Genomic DNA, 19515 nt, shown 5'->3' on the forward strand with positions numbered 1-19515 from the left:
TAGCAAAGAACACCTTGAGATATGAACCATTCACAAACTAGACAAGTTATGAGACACCTTTCTTCTCTGCCATTTACCATCATATCTAGTTTTACCCTGTAGTGCACCCTCCCACCCCCATGACACACTCAATCAAACTGGAGCAGTTTTTTGAGGAAGTGTTAGTCACAGACATGGCTTGCATAGTCCTTTGGTCTGGGCCTCAAGAAAATAGCCTTTAGATTCAGGTGGTAAACTCTATAGCTTCCCCAAAAAACTTCCTCAGAATTCTGCTCACAAAAATTTCCAGAAGATATTTGTCTTTAGGGGGCATAAGACCATTTAAGTGGATCTGTTGAAGTGTTCTTGCTTAGTCTAATATTTTCTCTCTTTATGAAACTTCTTTATTGGGAAAGAAAAATCTTTTTTTTTCTTTTTTGCAATTCTGCTTCTTCCTCACTCTGATTTATCCAGGTGGCAAGGAGCTCACCCTATGCCTTTCTGGGTTTCACTGTAGTCACAGGAAAAAACAGTAGCACAACAAATATTTCTGTTCCTCTGACTCCCGTCAGATGAAGGTTACTCCCAGTCCATGTGATGTTTGAGGAAGCAAAATTTGGCCACACAGAATCAATACAATATTCACAAACGTATTGCTTTGTATTTTGGCCCCTTCTCTTTGGACATTTGTCTTCTTTGCTCTTGAAATAAAATGCTCAGAAGTTATATTTTCATTCATGCAAAATAGGATGGACCTCTGTCCTGACAGATGTGCTCTGGCATATTGTTGAGCCCATCATGAATCCTTGGTATCATACCAGAATACCAGTGATACCACTATGAAAGTTAACTCTCAAATGCATTATTCTGAGAAAATTTATTCAAAGTTTCAACTTGAAATGCCAAGAACTGCTTTCCCAGCTGCAGCCTAGGCAGCGAAATTGGGAATCTCCCTCCTCCCACTTTCCCCACATGGCTGAGGAGGGCTTTCCACACGTGGCCATTTGTATGGGAGACACATATATACATTAGGAACTGCCTGCAGAGGAAGAAAAAGGAACAATTTCTGTGAATAGAAAATAAATCTGACTAGAATTTAGAAATGGATCATCCGGATGAGATGGTGATTTCAGTGGCTGCTCTAACGAAAGGAAACCCCATCTTGCTGATGTCTTGTTTCTTAAAAAAGGATGGTAGTATATTTAATCTGGTGCCTTCCCAATGATATGCCAGGGCACATCTGTCAGTATGGAGACCCTTCATATTTTGCATGAATGGAGAGATAACTTTTGAGCACTTTATTTCAAGAGCAAAGAAGACAAATGTCCAAGGAGAAGGGCCAAATACAAAGTGGTGTTTGTTACATACACACAACAGGAGAAGACTGGAAGCTACAAAGAAAACACTCAGGCACTTTAATTGAGAACAAGTTATATAAATTATAAACTGGCCATATAACTGAAACTTCCAGTTGTTTTTCATTTTGTTTTTTAAAGAGGCAGGCCTATGTATACAACACTTTTAAATACAGTATGTGAAAGAGAAAAGGGGTAGAAGACTGCATATAATATGCCATCAAGACTGGAAAAAACTACACAAGCACAATCTCCCTCTCTCTTATCACATGCCCTGTAGCAGCAAACTGGGGTGGAGGGGAGTAAAGGTGGGGCAAAAAAGAGTGTCACTAACATTTGTATGTTTTGGGGGAAAAAAAATCCTGTGTTATCTATTTTCCAAAAGGATACAGCACTGAGGAAACTGTTTCAGTAATCTTAAAAAGTCAGGCATCAGCAACATGGCAGAAGATAAGCACAGAGCATATATGACTTACTATGTCTTTATTAGAAAATAGGATTTGGGGACAGGCAGTCTGATGGTATTTATGGCATATGGAGAACCTAAGGAATTACAGTCTAGTAGCATTAATCATTGCAAAAGGAACCCCCCTACACACTTCTTTTCGACAAGCTTATGACCAGCAAAGTGCAGACCTCTTTGGCTTATTGCAGAAGGCTCAGTTGGTCATGTCAATCATTTGAAATTTCATATCAGCCAAGGTACCAAGGTAATTTCTACTCTGCTTCCCCAGAGGCCACTACTGAAAATTGTCAATAGAAAGGGAATTCTGTGAGCAGACTCTTCCAACTCTCAAGAGAGCTTCATTTCCTTCATGGATAGCTTCTAATATTATTCCAGTTTACTGGGCAGCAAAGTAATTCTCTCAACACCCAACCCACTTCTCTGAAGTAGCATGACTGTGACAGTGTGGGTGTGTGTCGGAACGGGGAAGATAATCGGCTGGGTGATGGGGGCCTCCTCCCTCTGAACCACTCCAAGTATATACGGTACATTATAAGCCTCAGTTTCTTAAGTCTGTAAAACTGAGGAGCAATAATACCTACTTCAAAGAGTTGTTCTGAGGGAGATGCAAATGAGATGGCCATGTAACTGCATTCTGAAAGTGGCTGACTCTAAACAAAGTACTGGCTGACTTGGCTACCTTGTCACTCATTCCCCAAAAGTTATTTTTGCTTCCACAGGGCTTAGAGTTGGGCTGGCTAATTGAGCAGCTTACAGTAACTGACTATCTGGCCTTGACTTTACCAATAGTTTCATCCAATAAGCCCGTCATACTAAAATATTATTAAATAAGAAAACAGAGGATACTTTCATATTAAAAATAAGAAAAATCACTACCTTTCCAAAACAAATGAAAGAGTTTTATTATTTATTATCTCTTTTTCTTAGGTTTTTGAAAAACTGTGTTTAATAGTAACACAGAGCAAGGATAGTAAAAGTCTAATTAAGATGTTAAAAACAAACCCAGAGCACCATAAAATGCCATTGAATTAAAGAAGCAGAATCGGTCTCAGCTCACACTCTCCAACGGGGGTATGCCCATTGAATACTTACAGGTTCAACAGAATGTGCTGCGTGGCAAAAATATAAAGGGGGCCTTCTTTCAAATAAGGCATAGAAGGCATTTCAAAGACATGAACTGTGCATGAACCCTCATCTCTCGTTAAGAATAAAGCAGAAGTACTTCTGGGAACTCAACTATAGTGAGCTGGCACAAGAGAATAGAAGGTCAGTGCACACCCAGGCAACTAACTTCATGTAGTTTAAATCTCACAAGTCCCAGCCACTTCTCCTCCTATTTTAAATACATCCTGGCCTGCCAGTGGGTCCCACCATTTAGATTAAGGCACTGACACTCCCATTAATGGCAAATAGAGAATCTTATAAGGGAAACACATAAAGCCAATCAACCGCTATTAATTAAGGGTAGATTAATTTACCACAGCAGGAAGTGGAAAGCTGGTGCTAAGGGGCAGGATACTGCACAACTGAAATGCAAGGAGGAAGAAACTAAAGAGTGAAAGAAAAGTATGAATCACTGCCTGAGACCCTGGAGAAGGAAGACTTGAGCCTTAAGGAGTATTTGACAGCAAGGAGGGAGGTCCCTGAAAAACAATATGAGAACAAAAAATAAGCTTTACTGACTTCATCATTTTTTCCCCCTGTATCCTTCCCATGTTGCCTGTGGTAACTGTGTTGAATGTTGTCTATACCCATCAAGTTATAACCTCAGTGAGGTATAACAAAACACGATTCCGGCAGGCCAGAACTAGTTATTCATGTGTATTAAAAGCTACTCATTACCTGTAGCTTTTAATACACATGAATAACTAGAATGGTAATTCTTCTCAAGTTAAACCTTTCATTTCTGAATATGTGCTTTCTGAGTCTGACATCTCAGAAAACTTCAGTTTGTTATTTTTAAGTTACTGGTCATTAACAGCCTACAGTCAAAGGTAAAGTCCCCATCAAACAACCCAATTCCACTACAGCCAATTTATCAAAACATATACATTATCACTATACCTATCACTCACTTAAGAACTTATCAGAATTAATAAGAACTAAACCACTTTGAAGGAACTGTCAGTAAAAAAAAAATCTTATCTAATATTGGCATAAGCTAAATAACAGACATTACATATTCCAAGAGACCCATTAACAGCCTTCTGAGGGACCACGACAGAAGGATCTCTGCTCGTTTCCAAGGCAAACCATTCAATATCATGGTAATCCAAGCATATACCCCAACCAATAATGCTGAAGAAGCTGAACGGTTGTATGAAGACCTACCAGACCTTTTAGAACTAACACCCAAAAAAGATGTCCTTTTCATTATAGGGGACTGGAATGCAAAAAGTAGGAAGTCAAGAAACACCTGGAGTAACAGGCAAATTTGGCCTTGGAGTACAGAATGAAGCAGGGCAAAGGCTAATAGAGTTTTGCCACGAGAACGCACTGGTCATAGCAAACACCCTGTTCCAACAACACAAGAGAAGACTCTACACATGGACATCACCAGATGGTCAACACTGAAATCAGATTGATTATATTCTTTGCAGCCAAAGATGGAGAAGCTCTATACAGTCAGCAAAAACAACTGGGAGCTGACTGTGGCTCAGATCATGAACTCCTTATTGCCAAATTCAGACTTAAATTGAAGAAAGTGGGGAAAACCACTAGACCATTCAGGTATGACCTAAATCAAATCCTGTATGATTATACAGTGGAAGTGAGAAGTAGATTTAAGGGACTAGATCTGATAGATAGAGTGCCTGATGAACTATGGACGGAGGTTCGTGACATTGTACAGGAGACAGGAAGCAAGACCATCCCCATGGAAAAGAAATGCAAAAAAGCAAAATGGCTGTCTGAGGAGGACTTACAAATAGCTGGGAAAAGAAGAGAAGCAAAAAGCAAAGGCAAAAAGGAAAGATATTCCCATTTGAATGCAGAGTTCCAAAGAATAGCAAGGAGAGATAAGAAAGCCTTTCTCAGCGATCAATGCAAAGAAATAGAGGAAAACAACAGAATGGAAAACACTATAGAGATCTCTATAAGAAAATTAAAGATACCAAGGGAACATTTCATGCAAAGATAGGCTCGATAAAGGACAGAAATGGTATGGACCTAACAGAAGCAGAAGATATTAAGAAGAGGTGGCAAGAATACACAGAACTGTACAAAAAAGATCTTCATGACCCAGATAATCACGATGGTGTGATCACTCACCTAGAGCCAGACATCCTGGAATGTGAAGTCAAGTGGGCCTTAGAAAGCATCACTACGAACAAAGCTAGGGAGGTGATGGAATTCAAGTTGAGCTATTTCAAATCCTAAAAGATGATGCTCTGAAAGTGCTGCACTCGATATGCCAGCAAATATGGAAAACTCAGCAATGGCCACAGGACTGGAAGAGGTCAGTTTTCATCCCAATCCCAAAGAAAGGCAATGACAAAGAATGCTCAAACTACCGCACAATTGCACTCATCTCACATGCTAGTCAAGTAATGCTCAAAATTCTCCAAGCCAGGCTTCAGCAATACATGAACCATGAACTTCCAGATGTTCAAGCTGGTTTTAGAAAAGGCAGAGGAACCAGAGATCAAATTGCCAATATCCGCTGGATCATCGAAAAAGCAAGAGAGTTCCAGAAAAACATCTATTTCTGCTTTATTGACTATGCCAAAGCCTTTGACTGTGTGGATCACAATAAACTGTGGAAAATTCTGAAAGAGATGGGAATACCAGACTATCTGACCTGGCTCTTGAGAAACCTGTATGCAGGTCAGGAAGCAACAGTTAGAACTGGACATGGAACAACAGACTGGTTCCAAATAGGAAAAGGTGTACGTCAAGGCTGTATATTGTCACCCTGCTTATTTAACTTATATGCAGAGTACATCATGAGAAACGTAGGGCTGGAAGAAACACAAGCTGGAATCAAGATTGCTGGGAGAAATATCAATAACCTCAGATATGCGGATGACACCACCCTTATGGCAGAGAGTGAAGAAGAACTAAAGAGCCTCTTGATGAAGGTGAAGGAGGAGAGTGAAAAAGTTGGCTTAAAGCTCAACGTTCAGAAAACTAAGATCATGGCATCTGGTCCCATCACTCCATGGGAAATAGATGGGGAAACAGTGGAAACAGTGTCAGACTTTACTTTTTTGGGCTCCAGAATCACTGCTGATGGTGACTGCAGCCATGAAATTAAAAGATGCTTACTCCTTGGACGGAAGGTTATGGCCAACCTAGATAGCATATTTAAAAGCAGAGACATTACTTTGCCAACAAAAGTCCGTCTAGTCAAGGCTGTGGTTTTTCCAGTGGTCACATATGGATGTAAGAGTTGGACGGTGAAGAAAGCTGAGCGCCGAAGAATTGATGCTTTTGAACTGTGGTGTTGGAGAAGACTCTTGAGAGTCCCTTGGACTGCAAGGAGATCCAATTAATCCGTCCTAAAAGAGATCAATCCTGGGTGTTCATTGGAAGGTCTGATGTTGAAGCTGAAACTCCAATACTTTGGCCACCTCACGCGAAGGGTTGGCTCATTGGAAAAGACCCTAATGCTGGGTAGGATTGGGGGCGGGAGGAGAAGGGGACAACAGAGGATGAGATGGTTGGATGGCATCGCCGACTCGATGAACATGGGTTTGGGTAGACTCCAGGAGTTGGTGATGGACAGAGAGGCCTGGTGTGCTGCAATTCATGGGGTCGCAAAGAGTCGGACACGACTGAGCGACTGAACTGAACTGAACTGAAGTTCCTTATTAAAAGTACTTTTATTTCATTTTCAGCTTCCTACCCTATAAAATAGTTATGGCACATATTTTTAATGTGTCATTTACAAATAAACTAGAGGCAATATGTGCATGCGAGCTAAGTCATTTTAATCGTGTCCAACTCTTTGTGACCTATGGACTATAGCCTGCCAGGCTCCTCTGTCCATGGGATTCTCCAGGCAAGAACACTGGAGAGGCTTGCTGTGCCTTCCTCCAGAGGATCTTCCCAACCCAGGTATCAAACCCACGTCTCTTATGTCTCCTGCATTGGCAGGAGTTCTTTACAAGAACATTGATGGGTTCTTTACAACTAGCAGCACCTGGGAAGCCCCCAGAGGCAGTATAGCTTAGTGCTTAAATGTTCAAGCCAAACTGCTGGGGTTGGAGTTCTCTATCATTATTAGTTATATATGACCTTGGGAAAATAATCTTTCTGGGCCTCAGTTTCCTTCTCTGTAATATGGAGACAATGATAGTTTATACTTCATAGGGTTGTTGTGAGAATTAAATGAGTTAACACCTGTAAAACGCTTACAGCGATGCCCGGCACATACCCAGAGCTCAAGAAATGACTGTCAGTATATAAAGCGACCCTGTAACTTGCCCCACATCACAAACTGGCATTGCCAGCAAAGGGAGGATTATGACTAGGATTATGCTCTCTGCTGAAATCCTTCCACTACCCACACACACTCCTCCTCCCACTGGTCCAATAATATAAAGGTAATGTACGGGTATCTGGGGGCAAATTCTTACTCTGGGCTCTTCTCAGTCACCTTACATTAGGTTCCTGGACCCAGTTCAAGGGTGCGTGTGTGTCTGTGTGATGTGTGTAGGCTTCCCCACACCAACAAGCAATTAACTCCTGGACGCCATCAGCGTGTGTTTGAGAATTCAGCTGACTTCTGACACTATCTACCCAGAGATGGAATCAGATTCCACAGGTAAAGGGCTCAGTCCTACAAAACCATCTCTGCCTCAGACACCAATTGAGATCCCAATTTGTGACCTGTGGTTCTGACCAACTGGCTATTAATTAGAGGTTCCCATGACTCCCTCTTTGGGTTTGATAAATTCGCTAGAATGGCTCACAGAAGTTAGAAAACTCTTTACTTACTGCTTAACCAATTTATCATGAAGGATATGAATCAACAACTAGATGAAGAGATACAAAGGGTGAAGTCCTAAAGGGACTTCTGTTCTCACGGAATTCAGGGCTCAGCACAGTGGCACATGGAAACATTCTGGTTTCCCAGCATGAAAGCTCTCTGAACCCAAACCTTTTAGGTTTTTATGGCGCCTTCATTACATAGGCATGATTTCTTAAATCACTGAACACTGAGGGCTGATTCAATCTCCAACCCTCTCCCCACTGCAGAGGTCAGGTGGTGAAATGAAAAGTTCCCACCCTACAAAGTGATGATAAAGTATATCTGAGGAGACATTGAAAAAAAAAAAAAGTTCCCACCCTCTAATCACACGGTGGTTCTGTGGACAACCAGACCCTGTCCTTAGGGACTTTTCAAAAGTCATTTCATTAACATAGCAAAATACACCTGCATCACACAACACTTAGGAAATTCCACAGGGTTTTGGAGCTGTGAGCCATGAACTATGCACAAAGACCAAGTATACGTGAGAAACATATTTTGGTCATCTGCATGATCAATATATATATATTTATTTTACAAATCACATTACTGCACACCTCTTCAAGTAGAATCCAACTTAGTCCCTCACAATCTGATCCTGCTATTTTAATGCAGCAGGTTTGTTTACAATTTAAAACTACCTTCTTCTAGATATTTTTCAGATGAAAAACGTTTGCCCAATTCGAAATCTGACACATTTAAGGCTTTAAGAATATGTAATATTAATCAGCTTCACCACTTTCAGGAGCCTCTCTCTCAAGCATGCTCTCTAAGATGCTCTGCTTTGCATTCTCAAGTAGCTGCTGTGTGATGAGCTGCACAGAGATAACTCAAGCAGAATACGGAAAGGAAACACTTTGAAGACCCACTAAAGCAAAACTTCAAATGATACAGCACCACTTGGGGACTCAGAGAAATCACAGTGGCTGATAAACCTAGAGAGCATCGACGAGCACCTGGAGTATTTCTTCCTGAAGAGAGGATGGCAGGTGCACACTATGCCAAACTCAGCACAGCTGCAAATCATGGACCAGCCTGGGCAGCTGGTGGGGACCCGCTGGCAAGATGGTAATTATTGGTCCGTCATCTTCAGCTACAAAGCTTAAGGTGTAGCTCATGACATCTGTATTCTTCAACTGGCTATTTATCTCAGTGCTAAAGTGATGGTTAGCCTCGAGGCATGTTTACCCATCTGCTAAAAAATAAAAATAGAATCATACACAAAGGGAAAACATATAAAGGGCTTAATAAAATTTGTAATGAGTCCTATCATAGATCATTTCTTCTCAATCCTCTCTGTACCTTATTATAGAAAAGTCCTTTAAAATCTGAGAATGAAGTTAGATAAGCTATAATGAAGTCTAAAAGTAGGAGTTGGTCTTTGTTTGCTTGCACCTGTAGTAGCCACTCTTCCTCCATAGGGCCATGTGCTTCAGCAGAAGCTGACTTCAGCACTAGCTCCAGGGATGGGTCCTGTGAGGTCTCAGCCAGTTTGTGCATGGGCAATGGTCACAAGTCTAGCAGTGGGCATGTGGCCTAGCTTTGTCAATCAAACTGAAGGGGAAGGGCATAATCCACACACAGGTTGAATAATTTTGTATTGTATCTTGGATATTTTGAATATTGTGATATTCTGAGTCTTGCTTAAATCCTAAGGAAAATGTTGATATTTGCTTTAGTAAGTAATCAACCTGGTTGGATTCAGATTACAAGTCCCAACCAACCCTTCTGTGAGGTATGGTTTAAATATCCGTTCTTCTATTGAGCCTGTGCTCCAGAGTATGGGAGCCGCAACTACTGAAGCCCGTGTGTCCCAGAGCCTGTGCTCTGCAACAAGAGAAGCCACAGTAATGAGAAGCAGCAGCCTCGCAGCAACAAAGACCCAGCACAGCCATAAATAATAAAATTATTTTTTAAAATTATAAATAAATATCAGTTCCTCAGTGAAAGCCTTTGCAGAGATATTAGGATTGTCTGGCTTGAGTGCTAGCCAGTAGCCAGTCTAAGCCCTGGGCAGGTATTTATCGCATAATCAGTTCTAATAGTTTTTGTGTGCTCTTCAGGACCAGATTCATGCAACGTGCTGTTGAGGAGGGGACCCAAGAGTTCACAGATAACTCTACAGGCTTGGTTTCCTGAGCTCCTCCTTCTCCACTGTCTTCACAGGTACCTTTCAGTTCCTTTCTGTCTTCCAGCCAGAAAGCCGAGGCCTTTGTTATCCTGTTCTCTCATATATTTTGAGGGCTAGGCAGCAGGAAGACAAAGAGAAAGAAAAAAAGTGAGGGGTCCTTTTTAGGACTATCGCTTCTCTAACTGAAGGGGACTCAAGGAGATAGTGAAGGACAGGGAGGCCTGGCGTGCTGCAGTTCATGGGGTCTCAAAGTGTCAGACACAACTTAGTGACTAGAAACAACCACCACCACTGGAGGGGAAGGTTCCCCTCCCTTAAGACTTTCAGGCGGCTGTGGGACCTGCTGCTGTCACTGCCAGCACCGACACCACAAGACTGCCTGGCGGCTGGGGCCTGGGAGAAGGGAGGGAGGCTTTTTCAAAGGAGGAAGTTTCTACACTTCTTTCTCCGAGTGTTAGAAGTCTCCTTCCCCATCAAGTCAAGATCGGAGGGTTTCTCCTGGAGCTCTCTCTTTCCATGCCTGATGCCCACTTCCAGGGTGGGCTGCACTCTGTCCAGGCCCGGGGATATTCGTAGCCGTACTTCAAATCCTGGTCTTTTCTAATCCACCTGCTACTATTGACTTCTCAAGAGTCCTTAAATTGTTGGTTCATGAGTTCTAGCCAGGATTTTAGCTGCATTCAGCAGGAGTCACTACGCAGAGTGTGCTTACTTCGTCTTATCCAGAAATGGAACTCTCCAGAGGCAAGTATTTTTAAATGCAGTAGTCAAATATGGTTATGTGTCTTATAAAATAATAGGAAATCCATAACTCTGTAGGTATATTTTTTAGGGTGAGGAAGTAGGCTTTTAGGTTAAAAAAAAAAAGTAATCTGGTTTACAGAAAAATATTAAGTTAACTCAACAGATGTTACCAGACTGTGGTAAAAATCATGCAGTGGTATACACATGTCATAAGTTTGAGAAATGCTGATCTACAGAACAGAAGCCACTTGCTTTTTAGAGCTACTTATACACAGTGCTATTTTACTACATATGAACCTGCTTATATTGTTTATTAACTGACCTTATGGTTGTGTCCTTCTGGCTGTAACAGTCTATAGAATACTGGGGAAGAACAAGCAAGGTCATTCAGGGGCCTGTAAACAAAGCTTGCCTCGGGAAGATGGGTCTGAGGGACCTCCAAAGGAAAGGGAGTAGAAGGGAGCGTTACACACAGATCAGGCAGTAAATGAAAAAGGCATGGATTCAGAAGTTACCTTCTTTTAGAAGGTTGCCAAGGGAGGTGGTGGAGGCCAGGGTGGGGCTGTTGCTCCTGGCCTGGCTTTGGGCCACAGGCCTCTCAGCCTGGATCTTTGCATCTGAGCCCGCTTAGCCAATGCCACAGCAGACAGCATGTCTAGGCAATTCATGGGCATGATCAAGGGTCCCCACGACAGATGATGGCAACGAGCCATGCAATCTACCATAACTCCTTCATAGCTTGATTGTACCTTAATTCAACCCCCCCAACAAAGAGTCATCCAGAATATGAATGGACTCTCCTGAGACCGCAGTCTCTTTCAGCAGTGCTTCACTTGACAAGGTCCTCCTAACTGTTACCAGAAACTCTACCCAGCTTCACCATTACTGTGACATCTGAGGCCAAAGAAAGTGATGAAACTGTCCAGACTATCCTCAAGTCTACATACAGTGAGAAGTACCTGGATGAAGCACCCCTCTGGGAAATACTCTCCCAGGTAAACCTAGAAGATAATGATATCACAGAATAATTTCACAGAAATTATGAATAATGTCGCAGACATTAAATTATCAGCATTGCAGGCAAGAGGAAGCCCTGGTATGGTGATGCTCTTTACTTTAGTGACAGCTATGCAGGAAAAATTAAGTGAAAGGGCAGATCAAATAAAAACTATAAGAGAAGAAAAGCAACAAAAAGAAGCAGAAGCAGCTGGAAAGCAATTATTTCATGGCATTCCTGATACAACTGAGAATTTCTTAAGTTGGAAGGCCAAGTTTGATGCAGAACTCCCAGAAATTAAAAAGATTAAAATAATCTTTAGAGATGATTTTTGGCCATTCACATTTTGCACGTCAGTTTCTTTTTCCATTAATATTCCAATGGTATTCCTAGTCGTGTGCATTTGGAAATGGCTGAAGTTGTGAGTGATACAAGAGACATCCAAATGCTAAGCAGGAGTCTGATGGCCACATTAGTTAACCTTGCAGTCATTATTAAGTGATTCCATCTAATGAGCCAAGTAGTCTCCTGTATAAAAGTCTATTAAACAAATTGTAGGGTCTTGGGAGCAACTCACCAGGCAATGAAAATCTCACACATATCTGAACATTTTTTATTCAACAAATAAAAAACAATTAGAACAAATTTAACATCAGTTGGTACTGAATTTTTTTTAAAGTTACACTTCTTGACAAAAGTGGTGCTAACTTTGAAAACAAGATAAGTGGATAGGCCCACTCTTATTGTTATATTGGGGTTCTAGATAAGATTTGAAAAATCCCAAACTGTTTGGTGCCTTAAAAAAAAATTGCAAAATGTCAAGCAGCTCCCACTTTATGCTCAGTCCTTAGCCACTGAGAGACAACAGTCAGTGTTTGAGATCCACTGTAGCTACACTGCCATGAACTCAGACTGCCCTGAAGAGGGAGCTGTCACTACAGCAAAGACTCAAAGGCTGGGATGGAAACCCCATGAGGGTAGAGGGATTTTTTTTTTTGCTGTTGTTGTTCACCGACATTTCCAGCCCTAGAACAAGACTGGGACATCACAGATGCTCAATTAATACTGAAAAATAACAGGCTCTCCAGGAAGGCCTTCTGGTCCTCCCAAAGTTGGGAGCAACCAACAAGAGAACATTCTGAACCTGGGATATGTCAGTGGGGTCACTGGCAAGGCTGGACGGTGTGCCTTCCTAAAACCAGACCTGGGGGACACAGCTGCACTCAATTGGGCTGTCACTAGAATCTGCATAGGGGAGCTGTGTGGCAGGCACAGTCCGCCCAGTCACTAGAGAGAGCGCCATGACTTTCTTGCCTATATTGGGGTCATTGTAATGTGCTAATGTAGAAATAAACCTCAGTAATTATCATTATATATCTAGTGAGAAAAGTGGTTGTATGTTACATTTTTACAAATCTTTTAAATGCCTGGAATAAGTAAGACAGCTGGATTCTGCTATTTCTTTTTTTCTTTCTTTCTTTCAAAGAAGAAGAAATGTGTTTATTTATTTTTAAACTTTCTGTTTTATACTGGAGTACAGCCAGTTAACAGTGTTGTAATAGTTTCAGGTACACAGCAAAGGGACCCAGCCATACACATACATGTATCCATTCTCCCCTAAACTCCCCTCCTGTACAGGCTGCCACATAACATTGAGCAGAGTTCCATGTGCTGCACAGAAGGTCCTTGTTGGCTATCCATTTTAAATACAGCAGAGTATACATGTAGATCCCACACTCCCTCTCTCTTCCCTCCATTCTTTGTACATCATGTCTTTGGAAAACTCCACTGTATACTCATATGCAAGTATGTTTTAATACTCTTATGAAAATAGCTTTGACTCCCAAAAGAGTTTCACAGCCTCCTGGGCCACCCTTTAAGACACTGTGGTAAAGAGTTATCTGAGTGTGGTAAACGGAACACTAAGAGCCGTAACTGTGGTGAACATTCAGAAGGGATTCTCAAACAAGGAAAGAGAATTCAAAAAGATGGAGAGGGGAAAACATCACTGCTTGCAGCCACACTTCACAGGAAAGCTGAAAGATTTCATCAGTGTGCTTGTGTTACTTTAAACGCTGCTTACTCTTTGTACTTTACCATATTTCAACAGGAAATGAAATTGCTATTTGAAGAAAAGAAAAGCCAGTATTTCTCTCTGACAAGACAAAACAGAACAAAACCCCAAAACCACGGACTCTTAACTCTTTCCAGTTAGTATATAAATGTCGACTGCTCATGTACATTTACTTTTTAGACCATCACTTATAAGTGACACTCTAATTACGAGACCCATAAGTCGCCTTTTCTTCTCTTCAACAACTTCCTGCTGACTGTCAGTCAAATATTATGTAACAGGACAAAAGAACAGTTTCTAATTACCAATCAGTTACAAACTGCTGCACAGTTCAATCTTTCTGTCTGCATGTTTCCATGAACAGCAATTAAATAGGAATCTACAAATCAACTCACTTCTTAACATGTATGGTTCCTTAACTAGATTCAGGTGATTTCTATTTACTACAAACAATTCATAAAGAAGTAAAACAGTTGTATTCATTTAAGTATGGTCAAGAAAAAAGTAACTATTTATGAATCTCACATCATCTCACACCATTATTTTTCCCAAACTTAAGAAGAAGCATGATTTTACATTTTCTTTCCCACAAGCAAGCAGAAACAGATTGGTTATGGTGACTTTTTCAGGTGATATTTGACTTTATTATCTTACTTAAATCCACGTGCACCTTAGCGAATCTTCTAAGTTGATTAAACTAGGCCAGCACCCCAATGGTCAACAGCACAGGCTCCAGAGTGGAGGATCTGGGTTTGAATCCTGAAGGTGCCACTTGTGATGTGACTGAGCAAGTTAATCGATGCCTCATTTTTCTCAGCTTTTAAAATGAAGATAATAACAGCATCTGCCTCATAAGTGGATGACAGGATTAAATTCACTAATGAATAAATGAGCAAAGCACTTAAAATGGTGCCTCACACAGAATAAATACTCAGTGAATGTCAACTTCTATTTTTATATATTTGTCTTCTAAAATAGTCACAGCAGAAAAAAATTGTCCATTATAATCTAATAGAGCCCTGGAACAATACAAAAGGGAAATATTAAGAAGAGATGACTGTTTTAGTGTCCTTCTCTCTTAAAATAAGTAGCTGCCTGTATCACCTAAGGAAGTGCTGACCAGCCATGGAAAAGATACCAGACATTTTCAAAACTATTGTGATTCTGTGAAACAAGAAGAAAAGAAAACTCAAGAAGACTTGTCCTTCAAAATAGATTAAAGGAATCTTAACAGAAATGTAACACAACTATCTAGAAACAAGAGAACTGTGCATCCTTTTTGACACAGATACTTTTATGGGCAAGATAAAACTATCACAGCCTGAAGATGCTTGTTAATTCATATACACCTGTAAGCATTATTTACACCATATGATATGTAGTAAGAGATGAGGGTGTATAACTCTATTCTCACACACAGTCTTGTAGCACACTCTGAGAGAAATGAAGCTTGAAGCCAAAAAAGAAAACATTCATGAAGAAATTTAAAAATTCTTGACATCAGGGTTGACTTTATCCAAGAAGGCTTACCTCTTGCAGTGTGTATCAGAAGATTCATCTATGGAAGGCTGGTACATAAAAATGCTAACTGGGATACATAAGAAAACTATAGCTAACATTTACTGAACACTCCCTATGTTTTGGGCATTATTCGAATTTTTTTTATATTGATTAACTAATTAATTTTCAACATTGCTATGAGATAGGCATTTTATTGTTCCCACTTATACCCAAGGAACTGAGGCACAGAGAAATTAACCTGCCCAAATGTCAAGCTAATAATGGCTAGTCATAAACAGTCTGGCTCCTAAGCCCAAGTTTTTAACCAGTAGGCAAAGAAGAAGACATATCATGTACTTACATATCTGGGGCGGGGAGGGGCGGGTGGCTAAGATTCTGACAGAACGTTTTTGTTATTTGTAATGTTTGAATTATTGACAATAAGCATGTATGGACTTGGATAATTTAAATTTTTTATATCATAAATGAGTAACACTTTTTTATTGGATTTTCCGTAGAATTCTATTTGATTACCACCTGACACACAATCTGCACTTGGCTAAAGAACAGGATCCCCAGGGTGAACCTAACATCACAGCAGCTGGCAGTATTTGGAGGACGAGAAGGGGTTGCTAACACTCTTGACAGGTTATGACAGACAGTGTCTATCCAACCAACAGTAAGCTTCAAGACTTACCCAAGAACTGTTTTACTATGGGAGCTGGTCTCCAGGTCCTGTGTTTATTTTCAAATATAGCTGTGTCTCCTCTTAAGTTAATTCATAGCATTTAGAAATTCACAAGGGTAAGAAGAAAGAAGGTGATGAAAGTTCACCTTTTCAAGATGAACAAAGACAGTGTTTGAGACAAAGACAGTGACTGAGCACTCACCCTAACAGGATACCAATCTTGGCCACTGATTGAAGCCTAGTATTCATAATACTATTGTGAACAGTCTTCATGAACAACTTTTTATTACAGTTTTATTTCTTACCCATTAAACATGTTTTTCCCATCTTCTTCCATATTACTCCACAGTCATTGGTTAGGTTTCCTCGTCTCTATTACCTACAGGGGGGAAAAATCTGTAAGGTCATGCTGCTACATAGCAAGAGAAAAGCAATTTCACGAATTTTATTTATAAATTCAAAAACAGGATCAGTATATTACAATGCAGTTTAGTGAACTCCCCATAAGTCCTCAAAATTGAGGTAAAAGAGTGGGGAAAAAAAGCTGTAATTTTTTTTTTCAGCTAAGAGCAATCAAACATTAAGTCATTTATGAATAGACCGATGGAAGTATGAAAGGTTTACTTCCTGAAAAGATGCACTTCTGTGTTTACTTTAGGTTTTAAAGATTACACACTGACTTGGCATACAACTTGAAACTGTCAGAAAAACCAAAACAAATTCATGGTAACAAAAATAATTGTGTTTCAAAAGCTCAAATTCTTTTTGTGTAAGTGAAACATGTAATGATGCAAGATGCCAAGTGGTGACATCTTTGTGTTAGGTGGGTTCATGACTTTTAGGTAAGCAGCTACATTCTATGCACAAGAACACTGTATTAGTCTAAGTTATCTAGAATTTGGACACATTACATGCACAATCATTTTTTAGGTTTCTGACACTGTATTCAGGAGGCAGGATTCAATAAGCTGGAGATTAATACACCGTCTTCCACCATGTAACAAGATGAAAAATTCTCTATTTTGCCATCCTAACAGCTAACACAAGAATTCCTCTTAGAAGACATTCTCTTTGTGAAAATATGTTCCCTCAATAGGGTCTCCCACCACTCAGGTCCGGTCCCCTTGGGGTGGATGGTTCCCTGCAGAATGGCTGTCAAGATCCCAGAATGATGGTCAAGAAAGGAGAACTGCTTTACATTAGATGAGGAGAAGAACTTGTTGTTTTATCTCTGAAAGGAACAGAGGAAAGGATGATGAGCGGGACAGGAAGAGAAGAAAAGTGTAGTATCGCAGAGTGAAGCTGGGGTTGAGGGCGAGGTGAAGTTCTCTAGTCAAGGGGGGTCTGGAACATTTTCAGAACAAGAATGCCTTAATGGGAAGTTTCATGAATGCAATGTAGGGCTTACCTACCTCTGTTTTACCTCCTTTCTTCAGTTAGGTGTACTAAAAACACAAATGCCCTGTATGAACAGGGCCTTTCTGAGAATCAGAGAAGGAGCCAAGTATTGCATCTGAGGACATCATGCTGCATATCAGAGGCACAAGGCAAGAAAAACAGGGGCCCAGGAGGCAGAAGCAATTGCATGATGGTAAAATCCAGGAAATGCACAAATATTTTTAGGAAGAGAAGAGCTTACAACTTCCACACATTCTAGGTTGGGGGTTTGAGGCAACCTTATTCAGGAAGCTAAGCTAACACTGTACGGATGGGTGTTTTACAACTATATAGTTTCCTTTGTTACTTTATCTGGGGGGAGGGGCACACCATGCCACTTGTGGGATCTTAGTTTCCCAACCAAAGACTGAACCCACACCCTTGGCGGTGAAAGCACAGGGTCCTAACCACTCGACCACCAGGGAATTCCTCATAAAACTTCCCTCTTTCCTGTCCAAATTTTCAACCCTACTTTTAATATAAAAACAGCAAATGATTAAAAGTTAACTTAATTACTTTTAAATCCAAGTTACTTAAATTAATTCTGGATGTACCCAAAAGCTGGTCAAAACAATCAGTTCTGCACTGAGCACCTAGTATACATAACTACACAGAGGCTAAGCTTAAAAGACCTATGAAATAGCTATTAATTTGTCAAGCAGTGACTTCAATACTTACGATGGTGACCTTGAAAACTGGAAAATTATAATGCGTCAGCTTAATTCTGCAAACTATTAATAAGACTACCCTCATTCAAATATTTTCCATTTAGGTCCCATTTATATTGTTTATACTACTGTAATATAGTTTTGAATGGGGGTGTGTGGAAATTCAGATATATAGAACAAATCACTGCAATAGGAACAAACTAAAAATGTAGAAGACATCCCTTTAAATAGTTATCAGAGATAAAGTCCCAAACAAGCAAATTCCAATCATACCTATTCTAAGTGAAACTTGCTGAACTCTTCGGCTTTGTGGCATGTGCAAGGCAAGAAGAGTACAGGATGTAGAGTAACAGAGACCAGTTATCATCATGGTGGCCGTGCCAGACCTTATGCAAGCAATTTTATTTCTCTGAGCCTGTTTTCTCATCTATGTCAGAGCACTGGCATAAGGATTAAACGAAGATGCAGGTAAAATCCTAGTAAGCTGCCTGGCACATTGTTGCTGGTATTGTTGCTGGTTTAGTCACTAAGTCGAGTCCGACTCTTTGTGACCCCACCAGGCTCCTCTGTCCATGGGATTCTCCAGGCAAGAATACTGGAGTGGGTTGCCATTTCCTTCTTCAGGGGATCTTCCCAACCCAGAGATCTGAACCCACATCTCATGCATTGACAGATGGATTTTTTACCACTGAGCCACCTGGGAAGCCCAGCCTACCACATAGCTGATGACTAACAAAAGTGTAGTTTCCTTCCTTTATCTTTCTACATTTACAGTAATTTTCAGGGGTTGAGGAGAAAATCCTTTCTTGAGAACTTTACTCAATTTACTTTTATCCTACCAAACAATAACAATAATGATGATGATGATAGCTGCCAAGGACACTTCTATAGCCTTTAAAGTGTGCCAGACACTCAACTAAGCACTCTAACATATATTGGGTTGGCCAAAAGTTTTGTTCAGGTTTTTCTATAAAATGTTATGTAAACACCCAAGTGAGCTTTTTGGCCAACCCAATGTTAACTCATTCAGTCCTCACAGTAACTGTGAGGTAGGTATTATCTTTATTCCCATTTCATAGACATTGAAACTGAGATTCAGAACTTCCCTGGTGGTCCAGTGGTTAAGAATCCGCCTGCCAATGCAGAAGGCATGGGTTTGATCCCTGGTCTGGAAAGATTCCATATGCCATGGGGCCACTAAGCCCGTGTGCCACAACTACTGAGCCTGTGCTTGAGAGCCCAGGAACTACAACTACTAAGCCCATGTGCCGCAACTACTGAGCCTGTGAGCCCCAGAGCCCATGCTCTGCAACAAAAGAAGCCACCACAAAGAGAAGCCTGCGTACCGCAACTAGAAAGTAGCTGTTGCTTGCTGCAACTAGAGAAAGCCCATGCAGGGCAATGAAGACCCAGTGCAACCAAAAATAAATAAAAATACAATGAAAAAAATTTTAAAGAAAGAAACCAAGGTACAAATAAGTTCAACAGTTAAAAAGTGGCAG

General features: G+C 40.7%; 1 protein-coding gene across 5 annotated transcripts in view; it reads right to left on the bottom strand.

Moving 5' to 3' along the window:
* MED20 (mediator complex subunit 20) overlaps positions 1 to 19515 on the bottom strand; it is a 62649-nt gene that overhangs the window by 2811 nt on the left and 40323 nt on the right. For 2 of the 5 annotated variants that reach the window (XR_014061825.1, XM_081518667.1), the window contains one exon: positions 16214 to 16287. Coding sequence is in view for 4 of the 5 variants with exons in the window: in XM_081518667.1 (XP_081374793.1) it covers positions 16258 to 16287 (30 nt within the window). In the remaining variant the exon portion in view is untranslated. Of the gene's footprint in view, positions 1 to 1802; positions 6300 to 8270; positions 10019 to 12245; positions 14565 to 16213; positions 16288 to 19515 lie in introns of those variants that run through there. The other 3 variants (XM_081518669.1, XM_081518670.1, XM_081518668.1) reach the window with 3 other exon arrangements.

The sequence above is a fragment of the Giraffa tippelskirchi genome, chromosome 8 (genome assembly GCF_054371585.1).
Source record: "Giraffa tippelskirchi isolate mGirTip1 chromosome 8, T2T-mGirTip1v1.2.pri, whole genome shotgun sequence".
Lineage (NCBI taxonomy): Eukaryota > Metazoa > Chordata > Mammalia > Artiodactyla > Giraffidae > Giraffa > Giraffa tippelskirchi.